This window comes from Zootermopsis nevadensis, unplaced genomic scaffold (genome assembly GCF_977971745.1).
Source record: "Zootermopsis nevadensis isolate Lab colony 2312 unplaced genomic scaffold, Znev_1.0 Znev_ptg000017l, whole genome shotgun sequence".
Lineage (NCBI taxonomy): Eukaryota > Metazoa > Arthropoda > Insecta > Blattodea > Termopsidae > Zootermopsis > Zootermopsis nevadensis.
This window is the reverse complement of record NW_028259149.1, coordinates 18,347,016-18,363,399: the sequence shown is the minus strand read 5'-3', so window position 1 is coordinate 18,363,399 and position 16,384 is coordinate 18,347,016. Positions and strand designations below refer to the sequence as shown.

At 44.3% G+C, this 16,384-nt stretch overlaps 1 protein-coding gene across 5 annotated transcripts in view; it reads right to left on the bottom strand.

The window, feature by feature from the left end:
- Positions 1–1,168: 1,168 nt before the first annotated feature.
- The window catches only part of LOC110830407 (CDC42 small effector protein homolog), a 19,273-nt gene continuing 4,057 nt past the window's right edge, over positions 1,169–16,384 (bottom strand). The window contains exons 1-4 of one of the 5 annotated variants that reach the window (XM_022065303.2): positions 15,090–15,108; positions 3,614–3,713; positions 3,255–3,437; positions 1,169–2,759 (exon numbers count right to left, since the gene is read on the bottom strand). In XM_022065303.2, the coding sequence (XP_021920995.1) occupies positions 2,751–2,759; positions 3,255–3,437; positions 3,614–3,713; positions 15,090–15,103 (306 nt within the window). In that variant the 5' untranslated portion in view covers positions 15,104–15,108 and the 3' untranslated portion in view covers positions 1,169–2,750. Of the gene's footprint in view, positions 2,760–3,254; positions 3,438–3,613; positions 3,714–13,295; positions 13,418–15,089; positions 15,109–16,384 lie in introns of those variants that run through there. The other 4 variants (XM_087350946.1, XM_022065304.2, XM_087350944.1 and 1 more) reach the window with 4 other exon arrangements.

Below are 16,384 nucleotides of genomic sequence, written 5' to 3'. Positions count from 1 at the left end.
AGCGGGACAAACTTTACTTACTTTACTGTATGTGAAATTAATATTTTAGAACTTTTGGTTCCAAATTCAGCATTACAAGAAAGTCATATAAGTATGCTCCAATTTGGGTGAATAAATTCTACTTAGTTAATTAACTGATGTTCTCCCAACTGGATGGATCATAAAGCGTCAAATTCAAGGACTGATGTGAATGAAAACATTGTGGGGGATGTGGGAGGAGCCAACTGTAGCCAGTTTCATGGTACTATTCCAACATTTGCCTGGAAAGAATGAGGAAAATCATGAAACACCTCAATCACCACATCAGGCCTCTGGTAACAATTACCAGACAATGACTGTCTGTAATAATATACAGGGATCAACAAAGATTAATTTATGTGTGTAAAAGGAAGTAATGAAGATAATTAAATTTTAAGCTCTTTATAAATGCATGCAGCCTGATGAAGGCACGGTGGTAGCCTACAGCTACCCTTGTCATGTTCCCCATTGCAAAGGAACTATAATGGTACTCATGGACAGAGGCACCAAAGTTGAGCAAGTCTGAACATCCAGATACCTGGGACAAATTTCTTTACAGCCTGGGTAATTAGTACCTAGTTTCAAATCTAAAAGTTCTTGACGATGGTGATGAGTCATTTAAATAAAAATTTTCTTGGATATTATCCATCGTCTAGTAAATAAAATATAAAATGTAAAACGACATTTCGGAGATGGGGCTCTATCTCCGGACAACTTTTTTACTTTGTCCGGAGATAGGGATTAGCTCTATCTGGTGGGCCCAACTGAGTAGGAACCTGAAGACAAAGATAGAGCCCCATCTCCGAAACGTCGTTTTATATTTTATTTACTAGACGATGGATAATATCCAAGAAATTTTTTATTCAAATAGTACCTAGTTATTCTAAACTCTGTTTGCATCTAGCAAAAATGGCCAAGCTGCTAGGAAAATCTGATGAATTTCCAACTGGGTCTGACCGTGTTACAAATGAGAGTGACTCATGACCACAATAACAAATCCACGAGCTATTCTATGACTGCACACAAAATTGCGGTTCTAACAACATTTAGAGTTCAAAGAAATAAACTGACTGCCACACATTCTCATATAGGAAAGACTTGTTCTGTTTTGAACAGCACACAACAAAAAAGTTCAATAAAATTATAAAAATAATGAAACAAACAAATTTTAATTACATTTAAAAAGACAGTCTTTATACATCAACAGGCTAGGTAAGCACTTTCAAGTAAATGATCAGCAAATATAAATGATATAATTATTTCAACAATAAAATAAATCATGTAACATCCATGCATCTGAGAATAAACCAAACAAAATGAATAAAGTCACTCAAAACACAATTTTTGTGAAATGTGAAATGTGAAATGACACAATTGCCTCAAATATGTATTGTGTACCACAGAAGCAGCAGATTCACACACATACATAACAAAATTTGTGATGAATACATTTGTTATTAGTATCTTAAAGTAAAATTACTTTATTTTTTATGCTGTTGTGTTCCCATTTCTTATGGAAAACTCAAACTGATGGTTGATTTACCTTCTGTAGTCTTCACTCAACAGCCTGTTTAAAACAAATTATTCATTAAAATTCTAATTTCTCTTAAATATACAGGTATAATTTAAAATATTAAGCAAATTGCAGATGATTTTTGATTCACACAGTCCAAATATGAAATACTAATCACGACCATCAGTAAATTGTGAGTAACAATTCTTTTTCTATTATACTTATCAAGATATTATGGACAGACGTTCGGTGTAGTTCTGAAGAGAGTAACTGTATATCGAGTGGCACCTTATACATATCTTTATGGTAACACAGCTGTCATGTGTGGCAACGAACACAGCGTTGGTTAACAGTGCTTCTCGGATTTGAGAGTATACACAGTTTTGTCTTTACCACGTGCTGAAAAAGTGCGCAGGTTCCAATTTTAAATATTTCACGAACAAATTTTAAATACGTAAATGTGCTATTTTGGAACAAATGCTATGGAACATGAAAACACTCGAGCGTCCCAAGAAATATCAAAAGTTAGTTAAAAATACAAATCTCTATAATTAAAAATGTGAGGTCTTGTAAAACAGAAGTAAGCTTTGAGATATGAAGACACTAGTTCCTGAAGGAACAAAACATTTCTTAAAAACGCACGATTCCACAATTATAGAAAACTTCAGATGATCCGGAAGAAACTTCTTTTTTGAACAAACACGTTTCTTCTACAAAAATATGATTCCACAGCTTGATAAGAGTTAATTAATATTGCCATTTCAATGAGTTACTTATATATATATATACCAATAAATATAACAGGTCACTGTTTCAACGGGAAGTCAAATTTTTGCAAGTACACACTCAGTCTGTCACGACTGATCAGCAGGTTCACATTAGACAGCCAGGGACTGGTTACGTAACTAAAGAAAACAATATCTCTACTATCATTCACCTGTTCCCATGGCAACATGAGTGCTGGAATTGTAAACCAAGAGGCAGACAAACCAACTGGATGGACCCCGCGGACGACATCATCTACTGTTTCTGTACTGAGGGTCAGAAATCTGTTGAATAACTTCATTATTATTATGAACAACGCAAACACTCAACATGCTGCAAACTATATACAAAAAAAAAATTGTTTTTCACACTCCTCAGTCCATTCACTTGCACTCACAGTACGTTCAGTCGCATTCCTGCTGCTCTGATTCAGTCTCTGTACACTGCGGTCCACTTAGCACGCCTGAAACAAAGTCAAAGTTAAACATGAAAAAGAAAATCTGTAAAATCTGACAACAGTGAAATCAAAATTACTCAAACTGCGGACTGCCACCTGTCGGCTTTCTTATCCAGCCACTTCAGGATGCGCCACGGTGTGGTGATGAGGGTCGCACTTAATGTGGGAGGAAAGATTAGCCCATCCAAAGCATTATTTGTATCAAGACTCCCTTCTGGTCACCATGTTCCGCTCATCTCATTTTACTGATTTAATCATCCCAACAGTATAACAATATTAAGCAAAAACAAGACAACGTGGGAACTACTGATCACATAATTATCTCCTCTCCATTAGGCCCAAATATCCTCCTGGGCACAAGCTCTCAGACACCCTCAACCTCTAGATATACTTCCCCTCTGGGTGAGAAACCAAGTTCCACACCCACAGATGAAACTAGGCTATGACGGACGATTATGGGATTACATCGACTATAGCCAGGAAACTATCTTTATCTTTCACCTTAACAGTCGTGAAGGCTGTCTCGTAGCCCCCTTTTGACTGCATCTGGTTCTGTATGGCACGCAGGTGCGAGTTCCCCATGTCCACATCGCCGGAACCAATGTGGCCCGTGTGCTGGAAGTTGGTAGGTGAACCTATCATGGATCGGTCAATCCGCCTCGCTCGCTGCTGCACGCGTTTCCTCTGTACAGACAGAGCACGGCGGTTCAAATCACAAGTTTCTTAACGTTGACATCCATGAAGATGACAACAGTAAGAACATGCACAAGACAGAGGACGACGTGAAACATGTAAATTTAAGTCATTTAGAGGGAAAGAACCTAACCTAACTTAACCAGCATAAAGCAAAGGTGGCTCACCCGTTGCGCAGCCGGTTGGTTGACGCAGCACGAGAACCACTGCACCCACATCTCCCCCGCCATGTTGCTCGACTGGTAACCAGACATTAGGATCTGCCTCCTGAAATAAACCACAAATTATGAGCACACAGCTAGTTACGGGGTGAGTTCGAAGACGGCTGTCTTCTGGGTTGTAGTCTGGTACAAGTTTACCAACATCTCAGAGGACCTTGCTGCCTCCATCATCAGGTTGGTAAACTTCTACCAGACTACAACCCAGAAGACGGCCATCTTCGGACTCAACGGACTTGATGTTAATTTATTTAAGATAAAAGAACTGTTATGACAAATAACAATACAAAACTGGTCAGTACTAAAGATACGCACTTTCTTCAAACTCTGACCACGTGATAAAACGTTTAAAGCAAATTTACACAACTCCAGAAGAACCGAAATGAGAGTTGTTGGTAAAGAATCGATGTAAGCGTCTGATGGGCCCTCCACATGGCATCTGAGCGTGCTGAAAGATTTAGGTTTGGAGGCGAACCGTTATCGTCCGAGCAGTCAGATCATAAACGCTGGTGGTGAAATCGTGATCTCTGTTGCAGCCTGTTAAACACGAACAAGGCCCTCGCATATGTTCTGTGAGGCGCACGGAAAACGTCAGATGTTCGCAAATTCAATTCATAATGCTCCGTGGAAAGGGATCCGAGCACCTGTGACCGACTAACGCCACTTGTACCCTGCAAGCCGAGGGTCCCCGTATCTGGGCCGACATCCGCTCGGCGCTCCGTACACACCGGTAACCTTGACACTCCTTCCGCTAACGGTCGGTCCGGTGTCACTGAAGAACACTCGAGTAGGCCACGGCCCGGGGGTACAATCCCTGTCCAGTGACGGATTCCACTTGAATCCAGTTTTGCCAGCAGCGGGTCTTTGCTCGCGAACACACGTACAAAGCCGGTAGCTACCGCGCAAGCAAACACTCCGCCGACACAAACCTCAAGCTTATAAAAGAAAAAAGATGTTTCATGGAGCACAGACCTTCTTGACGAGCCAACAGTCCCTGTAATTCATGGCAGAAACAAGACATGCGTACGAAATGTGTACCGGAAAGCCTCGAACGAAGAAACCGAGAACCGACTGGGAGATACCCGGAACTTGGTTAGATAACACTGAAACGGAAGTCGTCGTGAAAATGTGAGGTGATTGACGACACGGTCCACTGGACAAGGCAATGGACCTCGCGGATTCACAGAAGAATAATTTTACTCAGGGCAGCTCAGAAGACACGCCCTTCACGAAGGCGACGGACAATTTCGCCTCAAAAATTCCCTCTCTTCCGGAACACGAAGTGCAGCCAACGCACTTGATGGAAACGAATCCAGTAGTCGCCATGACAACGACAAGGAACGTGTCCCATGCAGTCAACATTGCTGGGGGGAATAACCTAACCAAGGGGTGAGAAAACAACTTTCCGCCGGCCACATACGACACGAAAAAGTCTATATAACTTATATCGTGATGAGTGAGGTGGGTGGGACATGTAGCACGCACGGGGTAGCGAGAAATGCGTATTTTTTTGTCGGAAAACCTCGAGTTGATACAAGGAGACTTTGGGGACGAGGCCAAAAATTTCAAATCTGATCTTGGATGAACTGCATTTGTTTAGGACAAGATACTGTGGCGAGCTTTGTCCAACATGACGACGAACCCTGGGAGAAGCAAGGACGTCCTTGACCAGCTTAGCAACCTACCGGCTGCTCAGACTATGCGACACCACGGGGATCGACCGGGTCACGTGGCCAAATTACTGAAAAACACCCCCCCCCCAAGTTCTGGTTCCGGCCTCCTGCAAGTCTGACGAAGGTCTTTGGCTATAAATTGGGCGGCCGGGGGGTGCGCATACAACTGAGGTGTGAAATCCTTGAACGGAACACGTCGAAAGACCTAGCAGATGATTACGACAACACAACGGCGGGTTTCAATGGACAGCGAATGGACACGAGCGATCTTAGGCCGAGGGTTTCTGGTCATTCGTGCTACGCGTCCAGCCGCTCTGATCACTCAGGACCACGAATGCATTCTGGTTCTCAAGAGCCTGACACGCGAAACGCAACTGAACAGCTGCCAATCAAAGGCCGGCCCGGGGAAAGACATTCCGTTTTGCCCTCACTCAATCTCCTTCTCTCCAGCGAGCAGACATGTGTTGACGCTACGCGTTTTTGCTCACTGCTCGTGACGAACAGCACAGACCCCGGCAGCGATACAGAAAGGGAACATCGCACCAGCCGCGGGCATTTCAGTGCAGGAAGTTCCGGTTGTGGATCAATTGCGGACGCTGTCAACAGAGGCGCTGCCTATGTTATTAATGAATTTAGAAGAAGAAGAAGAAGTCTTTGCGTTTCCCATAGGAGTGGACAAAACCGGCGAAACGTCGATGTTGTCTGAGGACTGAGGGAGTTAGGTTCCTCCGAAACGTCAGATCTACGCACGAGTCCACACGGCGCGTTATTACCCAGAACAACATCGACGCCTTCACAGCCGTTAAGAACCTCAAATGTCAAAAACAGGCGAAATTTCGGCAGGGATTTGAAAGGGGGAGAAACTCTGAGCTGTTTAGAATTTGTATGACCAAAACATCCCTTACTCCTTGCCCGCCCTCAGAGCGCCGATAGCACGCAGACCAATTGCACGAGATAAACGTTCATTCACGCCGCCTTCCCTATGAAAGCGAAATCCATTTCTCTCTCTCATAAATGTTGGAACTGTATCAACATGTTCTTCCTGTAGCAGCGACGAACGTTTTCGCCACGCCTTGAAACGACAGCAACCTTTTTTTATCAAAGCCCCCTCCCCCCCATTCCACAGTTCTCAGTCCACTCCGCTGGTAACTCGAGGCAAATTGCAGTTCCTCACTCCCAAATTTCCCCCCCCCCAAAAAGTTTCCCTCGCAAAAAAAAACTGACCGCGCAGTGTGACCAGTGCTGCCACACAGCGTTCGTATCTGCAGAAAATATTGCAGAGGCCACTTGCTAAGATAAACATTCACCGCGCAATGATCCAAGACGATGTCATGAGCAGATGAACACAATTTTGCCCCCCCCCCCCCCCCCCCGCCAATTGGAGCTAACCTCACTTTTCCCCAAGGCAAAGTCCAATACCTTTGACCGAAACAGCAAAGAACGAACATTTGAAAAACGTCCCCTATTAACACGCACCCCGCACGTCACGTCATCCGCGAGCATGCGCCGAAACATTCTCCACTGCGGGCTAAGTAAAGATCTCGCCACAACAATGCCGGCAGCGCTGTAGGTTCACTCACATCTGCAAATGGCGGTCTAAATATAACCCGGGCACTCAGCTGGAAGGAATTCACATTCTTTCTCGTCCGAACGACCTTTCCGCGGTTTCCAGCGCCGCAAATTTTCCACAAAACATTCTACTGCCAAACTGCGAGGCACACTCCGTCTCGCTCGAGAAATTCTCCGTTTTACAAAACCCAAGTTTAATTGCCGTGTGCACAAAAACCTGGCACTTGACCGTACGTAAAGCCACGTTTCTGTAAGATTCGCATTAGTATCACCACAGCAGGTATTCAAAGGTCAAAGGTAAAATTCTGGTCACTTGCCTGCCACGAGTGTGAGAGATCCCGCCAGCCAAAAGCCCGCACCCCCCGCACCATTGAACGATTTGAGGTTCCGACGCTGGTGGTGAACGTTTCAGAGGTCCCTGCCACCTCCATCATCAGGGCGCTACAGCCCACATGCAGGGGCTTTCACGTTGGAGTTCGACACCGGCTCATCGACTGAAGTCTGCGAGGTTTACCAGTTAAAATGTTAAATTCTGTGACCACCAAATCCATCCTAAACAATCTGCATGTTAAACACGACCTAATAAAGCAGAGGTTCGAAAACGCACAGCCCCCTTCTTCGAAAAATAAACCGTCTGCACACTGATCAGAGCAAATCCTGAGCGCACGAATTTGGACTCTCGGGAGTACACAAACGGAAGTTCCCGTTAAGTCCCCGACGCAGACTTCAGCTACGGGAGAGTCCTGACCAGCTTTAACGTCGTCCTGGTGACGAAACTGTTATTGAATCCGAAGGGTCATTACCGTCTTCACAAAATCCTATCCCGAGACCGTTCGAGGTCCTACGACGAGTTCGCCACTTGACCTCCAAGGGGGGGGGGGGGGGGCGAGGATGCGAACTTGGGGCGCCAGTCGCCTCTCCAGGTACAGGAACTACCCTGGATTCCGATCCACGGGGCCTCACAGACATAGGGACGTCATTCACGCACTCACGCACGATTTTCACATCAGTTCCGTGTATTGAACTGGAAAATCAAAAGGTGAGGGCCCACCGAAGCACGCAGGCAGAGGGGAGAGACACGCACGAGGATGAGGGGCGAGTGGACACGAAGATAAGGCAAAGTGCACACACAGAGACTGGTCAGGGGGACAAAGGAAATGCACGCATGACTGGACATTGAGAAATTACAGAGAAAGTGGGGAAAGAGGGATTCGGGTATGACGATAATCCACCAATATTCCATGTTTATAACCAACTTCGCTTATTCATAAGGAGGAATACACACGTGAAAAAGTCATGACTCCGTGCACACGGCGCACGTTTTAAAACCTGACGGATTTGTACAGAATTCGGCATGAAATTCCCTTGGTATCCGCACTACTCCTGCACTAAGACACTAATTATGCGAACATGATTTCAGCTACGGAAACTGCGCTGCATAGCAACGGAGTGATGTCACATGACCGTCTCCACATCGGGTTCGTGACACGAATGACTGACAGTTCTGCACTACGTCATAGCAAAGGCAGGTATCGCACATCGACGCCGAACTAATCTACGTAAGTAAATTGTCGTGGAATGTTCCAAAGAACGAGTTTTCCGGTTTGCGCTGAAACAATGGGTTCCGGGTACGGAGCTGTCGCCCGTTCTTACGTAGGCAAAGGCCTTGCGACGGGCTGATCCCCCGTACAAGGACAATTTACTATTTCACAAGTAATTCAGAATATGGACATCTCTCTCTCCCCCCAGAGATTAAAAAAGAAGACTATCGCTTTACATTTTCTCCTCTTTCCTTCCTTTACAGAGGCTAAAAAAACCTGCTCTGTGTTTCAACATTACTTACTTTGTCCTCTCTCGCCTTTGCCTCCTTCATCCATGTGGTCCATCTACTTCAACATCCAGCACTTCAGAGTCTCGTATGACTCTCAATGTAGCAGCGATCAACCAGTTGGTCTCCGTAACGGTGAAGTGTTGTGTTTTCTTCGCGGTACGGACTGAATTCTTAAAAACTATTCACACGAGCTTCGGCTTCAAACGGCTGTCGGACTGCCTGGCCATGGGTGCACCCACCCAGAAATCGAGAGGCAAACCGAGTTATAAACCCAGATCCCTGGAAGACGGACGTCGCGACGTGCTGATTGCCACTTCTGCTATACTTATCGCGAACCCCGCCTTCAAATCTCAGGCAGGAGACGTATCTTGATTGGTGCATTCGTGGCTTACCGCTCCGTCCGTTACAAAGTCCGAGATAATACCTCAAGTGAGACCACAGCCGCTTCCTTCCATATCTTTTTCAATTCATTATTCATCAATTATCCTGCCTTTCGACGCCACAGTCTGAGATATTAACAGCTCCGTCAAATACGATCACAAACAAGCAAATTCACAAAAGCGGGAGCACGAATGTAATTTCTGTACTGTAATTTTAAGTTTTTAGACTTGTCGGCGATAATTACACTTGCACAAAGCGAGGAAGACCGACTTCAATGCAAACACGCCGAATTCAATCGCAATCTACAAAGCTGGTTCAGACACGAAAACAGAGCCAAGGCGACACCTCTCTGCCGATAATCTTCACAACCCACACATTAAAACTGGAGTTTTAGTTCACTTTCGGTAACTCGGCGTAAGGTCCCTACAGCAGCTGGTAACCTACCCGAGAGTTCGTTCCGGCTTTCTGATCACCTTAACGTGCACACGACAATGCGACTGCCAGACATCTCTAATGGCCCTCAACCACAGCGCAACTAGAGCAGCCGTGAGCGATGACAATTCTGCGCATGCGCCTCGCACATCTATACTCCGTGTTCAACAACTTGCGAACAGCATCAATATCCCGAGCGTAGGTAACCGGCATATAAACTCAACACGCCGACCAACGGACGATGGGAAGATGATATTAAAATGGACCATAAAAGGCGACACGCTTTCTCGGTAACTGAGCCTCGTAAGCTTGTCTCGAGATACTCGTTTCTCTCGGGACGGGTTTACAGCAACTTGTGCATGGCAGATAAACAAATGAGCAGCGTTCCACGCACTTCAAACCTTTTTTTATCCAGCGCGATCAAACTAACATCGGGTAAATCCAGAACGGCCGGCGTTATCTAATCTGCGCGTCGCTCGACGCAAGATATCTCCGAGTTTCGTTCGCCGTTTCAATTACACGAGGCGTCTCGCTTCCAACCACCATTTCCCGCCCTCCCTTCTTACTGTGACGTCGCTCAAACTCGCAGATATTTTACGTCTACTGCGTCTGTAACTCTATCAGTGATCAGGGTAACCACAACTTCACGTTCCCCTGTGGCCAAGCACTGCGCCGTGTAGGTAACGCTCCACGTATTCTGAACCTCACCAATTTACGTACGTACGTAAAGACACAGCAGTGCCCCAGCTGGGAACTTAATACCAAGTCGTCCAGCACGGGCGGAAACAATACTTAGGAATAACTCTGGCCCTGATGATGGAGGCAGCAAGGCCCTCTGAAACGTTTGAAAGCTTCTACCAGACTACACGACGGTAGGAATCCAGAAGAAAAAAGCCATATTCAACATAAATACTAGTCGCTATTCTAACAAAGGGAACACAGAATGCCAGAAAGCAGTTGTCAGCGGAAACTGATTTCTGGAGTTTTCGGTCAACTCGTGTTAATTGCAAACGCTTGGCCGTCACAAATTAACTGCATCACTGTAATGAGTCGTTTGAATACGTCAGCGGAACGATCAGCTGACAAGTGATTCAACGCTGGAACTCCGAACTACCTTCACAGACAGATCAAGTCTTCAAGGTCGATGTCCCAAGGAGACCCAGAACTTGGGAACGCGATGTTTCCAATTTTGCACGGATGATACGAGCCGCAACAAGGTGGCTGGGCGGCAGCGGATCGGATCCCGACACGGTCACAGCTTCCTCCCATGCAGTCTCCTCCTTCTCTTTAATTTCTAATTTCTTCCATGCGTTCCACACGCCCGGCCCATCTCATCGTAATTTATTTCATCATTATAATAAAGCACATCATTTTCAACTGACCACTCATTAATTATCTCAACATTCCAGCGTGGTAACAAGAGGATAATATTAAAATGGCTCGTACGGAGCATGACCGAGGATACGGGCATGGTCACGTGACGGGCGTCGCGTTATGATCACAACTGATACTGAGTCAGGACGTCTCGAGACCGAGGTGGTCCTCGGTTCGAGAACTGCACGAGTTTAAAGTTTCGGTTTTGAACAGAGTCCTTTCGAACGTTTCGGAGATGAAACATGCGGGAAGATGGACAGACTGACCACCACAAAGGACAAAGTTGGTTTCGCGAAAGGAAAAGGAAATTTTGGTGACAGAACTGACCGTCGCCTTACAAAGCAGAAACAACGTCACTGAGGGAGTGGGTTCAATTCCCGACACTGACCCAGCCGAAGCGCGGAGCTAGTACATACATTCCGTGCGTCTCCACGCCCCCCCCCCCCCCCACCAAAAACTGAACGTACAGCGCCGGCCATTATCAACCTCAGCACAAGAAGAAGGCGAGTGGGCGTTGGGACGACTCCAAACTCCAAACGAAGGTCGCGAGGTTGGCAACGGTGGGGCGTGGGCGGCATGCCCACACCTGCCATAAGGGGGGGTGGGGGGGGCAAACCCTCAACACGGTACGATTCGCGGATTTCACGGCGGTGAGTCTGGGTTGTCAGTAAGCCAACCTGGTAGAAGTCTGCCGACGTTTCAGAGGACCTTGCTCGATGGCGGCAGCAAGGACATCTGAAACGTCGGTAAACTTCTAACCAGACTACACGACGCAACAACCCAGAAGACAGACACCTCGAACCCTTGATACAGATTCAATGATCTGTCTCCTACGCCACGGGAGTCCCTGCAGTGGCGTCTGTGGGCTTTAATTTCTGGGAGCGTCGAGAGAGAAATTCTGAAAGCGCTCACACTGATCAAATGTTATTGTTGTTATTACTAACCTCCTTATAAAGCGTTATTATCACTTGTCTGGTGATTCGTAGCAGACACAAGAAAAACTATGGGACGATAAGATCGACACGCCGGAGATGGATGCAGCTGGCTCAAGATCTTACCCAACGGCGAGCGGTCTTCGGCGTCAGTGGCGTAGACTGTCACTCGAATTAGGTTTGTCGCTCCACACATTCGTTCAAAGTGGCCTGACGAAATGGAACTTAAGACTACGCCGAGATTCAAGTCGAGAGGACAGCTTACTGTAAAACGAAGATTAAGACACCTTCTTCCGCCAGGGGGGCCACGCACCCTTCGGGGGTAAAATCAATATACGCGGGACGAGGGGGAGATAAGCCGTTTCCAAGCAACCGGAGCAACTGTCGCCGAACACAGAACCAAAGCGCTGATTAAGGAAAATAATCGCTGTTTATTCTGAGAATCACAGGAAAAACTCAAGACGCGATGCTGTTAACACTCAGAACTACACAATTTCTTAACACACGCTACGAACAGCCATCACTGTGCCTTAAGAAGTTAAGGGAAACCGTGGCTGATGACACAAATTTACTTCAAACTACTCCAGTGGCGAGCCTCGCGGGGCGTAGATTAGGGCTCTCAACTCACGGCTCACCAGCGTGCTCTGTACGGCCCGTGGGCATTTTCTGTAACATTTTGTTTTCCCGACAGAAGAACGCGAGAGAAATTCCAAGTACCTCACTAATGACTTAAACTCTGTTACAGAAAAGTAATGAGTAAACTGAAGACAGACTTTTTAATAAATTGTCATGGTATTAACTTATAACCTTGCACTCCACAGATCATTAACAGAAGAGTGAATGTGGAAGAAAAACTGCACTCAGTATTCATAAATGCTCTAAGAAATCTTGTAATTACCTCTAATATATGCAAATTCACTCTCTTTACTTAAAGCAATTTCTGCCACGAGTTGACGTGAAAGGTAGCATGATAAAGAGCTTACTTCCTGGCAATACTGCCATAATACTCGGCCTGTAGCAAAAGAATTCTTGACTTTTTTCATACCCAAGTGACAGCGTGATTTGCCTTCAAAGCACGCATCCGCTCGTACTGATTCAGACACCAATTTTTACTCGGCGCACAAAAAAAATGTGTGTCCGAGTCTTTTGTGAAAATGTTAAACTTGTTGGTAGCCAACTTAAATCACCGAAAACAGAATTTGAAATACCAAGATTGGTAATACCTAAAACTGCGACTGGACACAGACCTAAGACAGAGCCATCCGTTCTCCACGCTGACGACATACTTGCTTACAGCCCTCTTTATGTCAACCTCCCATTTCTTTCTCAGTCATCGAAGTGGACACTTCCCAACATGTTCCCCGCCCAAATTCTACATGCATTTCTTACCTTTCCCAATAAACAAGTTCAATTCATTACAACCTCCTTGATTTCAGTACCTTAACAACATTCTTCTTCTTCTTCCTTGGTGCTACAGCCTGGGGTGGGCTTTGGCCTCTCTAGGGTTTCATAATAATTGTTTTCTGGGGTGGGGTTGTTAGTCCCACACCCAACCCCCAACCTGGAAGACCAGGGTATCACTCTTACTCTAGCACATCACCTTAGATCTGTCTGGCTTGCATGACCCTAACAGGAGATGAAGATCCCGCCGGCCTATCCCTACATGTCATTTGAGTACGCAAGTGTCCTCACCTGGCAAAATTTATTTGCCTTCGACAAGATGGTGATACCTTTGGGAGGACCCAAACAACATTAGGCAGGATAAAACAATTTGCCTCCATAGAGTCTTGGCAGAACAGTTCAATAGTCTGAAATGCAGCACCAGTTTTGCAGCTCCATAGCCAAATTCCCCACATACAGAACTCCCACTACTCACCACACAGGAGGCTGGTTAGGGCACCACAGCAGGTCTCGATGTGATATCTAGTAGTGACAAATTAAAGCCCTGCCATCCGGCCCCTAGTCAGTCACCACATTTAAATATCTTAGTCCTATAATACACAACTTCATTTTGTAATGCCAGTTTATTACACTCCGTCTTTAACTCAAGCACTTTCCTGAGAATTAGGTTTTCAGACATTTGTAAATAATGTTCTGCATTCATGAGAGAAAGTTTAAGGACTCAACCATCATATCCAAAATCTATCAATATATCACCTTGGTGTCTACCGAATACCTTATTACATTATATTCAAAGACTTCTGTGAATACAACAAAGAACCAGAATTACATAAAATACAAGAGATCATACAGTACAAAAAAATAATGAAATTCTAATGCAGTGGCAACAAAGAAAATACACGAGATATCTGCATTCAGAGTAAGAAATCCACACTTCAGGAACTCAATATTAACCTCCTTCAACATATGTGGACATCCATATTTCTAAAGGTTAATTTTGGTACTCCAGCAGGCTCAGTGCACAATTTGAGAAATTCAAAGTTAAATGGGGATGTTAGTCCACAGGTGGTCTTAAAGAGTGTGTGACCAACAACGACAGAGGAATTATAATCCTAACAATGTGCGAATAAAGGAGAGATGCATGACATAACCAGTATGAAACAATAATCTATGAAAATAACTGCCATATAATGAAAGATGTTTAAAAGAACTCAAAGACAGCATCCTACTATATTTCGAACAGTATGTAAAGAGTGTGTATTACACATGAAGCAATTTATGAACAACAAGAATTCCGAAGTTTCATCCGCACCTTAATTGGACTGAATAAAACAGGCTTTTGTTAAAACGTTGATAGGCTATCACAGCAATAAACTGAACATTCTATAACATCCGCTGTTATTGTAAGATGAATGAATGACCACGAATTGTGAGAAGTGGATTCTATCAATTTATGTAACTGAAATTATATATACACACCGCTCACAACATTTGATAAAAAATTGTTTATACTCACAGTTCCTCACATCAAACCAAAAAACGTTCCGACCAAACAATGCATTCCAAGATAATACATTACACAGTTCACCTCAAACGTTGCTTCGATATTTCCTGTGGGTCTGGCAGTGTAGGTAACGGTTGAATATTCTCACCGCCAAATGCAGTTTCAAGAAAACTGGCCTATACGCGAATAATTGCCATACATCTACGAAAACGTTTGAGAAACAGAAGCCGTGAAACAAAACCGGTATTAAAACGTACAGGCTTACTCTAGGCCATCACTTATCACTTGGTTAACCTGGTCATAATAATTGATCGGTTGTTACACTTACCCAGCAAGCGACATGATCGGACAGCATACCGCCTACCTTGAACACATTTGAAATAGCCGATATTAAAAACGAGCCTGAATATCGAGTGTAGCATCGAATTTACTATGTATTGATATCGTTATGGGTAAAACATGTATGGAATGAACATAAATTCTGTTCAATTCTCTTTCAGAACTTAGCTGCACAATGACTTCACCTAGCATATTAAAAGTAAACCTCCACGTTATTTTTACATAAACTTATTCCTTCAGAAGCCACTTCAATGTTAGTGCAGTGATGACGAACACATTTTCTTCTGAAAACACTTTTGTATAAATATGATTTATTTTTGAGCAGGAATAATGCTGTATGTGTTGAGTACCTAGAAATATATGAGCTTTCCTGAACATCAGTTTCTTTGCCAAGGTCATTAACATGACAATACTCAAAAGTAACTGAGGGAATCTTTACAACTGCCCAACCACTTATAAAATTGTCTTCTTGCCATGATCTGCTCCTGATAAGGGTATTGCTAGTCTTTCAGTTGTTCCCCAATCCCATCACATGCTCCTTTGCCATGTGACATTCCAAAAAAGTGTCATTTAGTGTTCATAGTGAAATCTTCCTTATGATAGGACTAAGACAATTTTTCCTGTTTCTATTATATGATAATGGCCACTCATCCCCATCTATTGCCAAGGTCAAGAATTAGTAGGAGCTATACCATCTCTATCCCCCAAAGCACTGACATGGCATATAGTGGGACAGGTTCACTTTTTTACATTTTTACTTCAGTTGTGCTGTTTATGGAAAATTGGCAACATTTCTCATGACTAAATTTTGAAAGTCTCCAAATATTCCTATTTGTTTACATCATATTCTGAGCTTGAAGAGATAACTGCTTCATTTCCAAAGCTTTCTGGCAAATCTGCTAAAGTTTTGTTATATTTATCATAGATTTTTGTCCTTTCTAAACACTAGGAACCACTTTTACCATCCAGTCCTACACAGGTCTCTGTTTTTCTTGGAACTTGCGCAGCGACTGACATGCAATGGATTATAACTGCTTTAAAACACACTGTTCTTTGATACTTCCAACACATACAACCATTTTAAACTAGATAAAAATAAAAACCAATTTTACATTTGATAAAACCACTACATAAGTTGACAGACAAGGAAGTACAACTTAATGTGATTGGAAACAGATATCTGAAGGCTGGATGAGTCCTTTTGTCCTGCAGCATGTCTGTATAGGTCACAACATGACTCAGCATGCCAAACTATTCATCGTGGCATCAGACTGCTGACAGAAA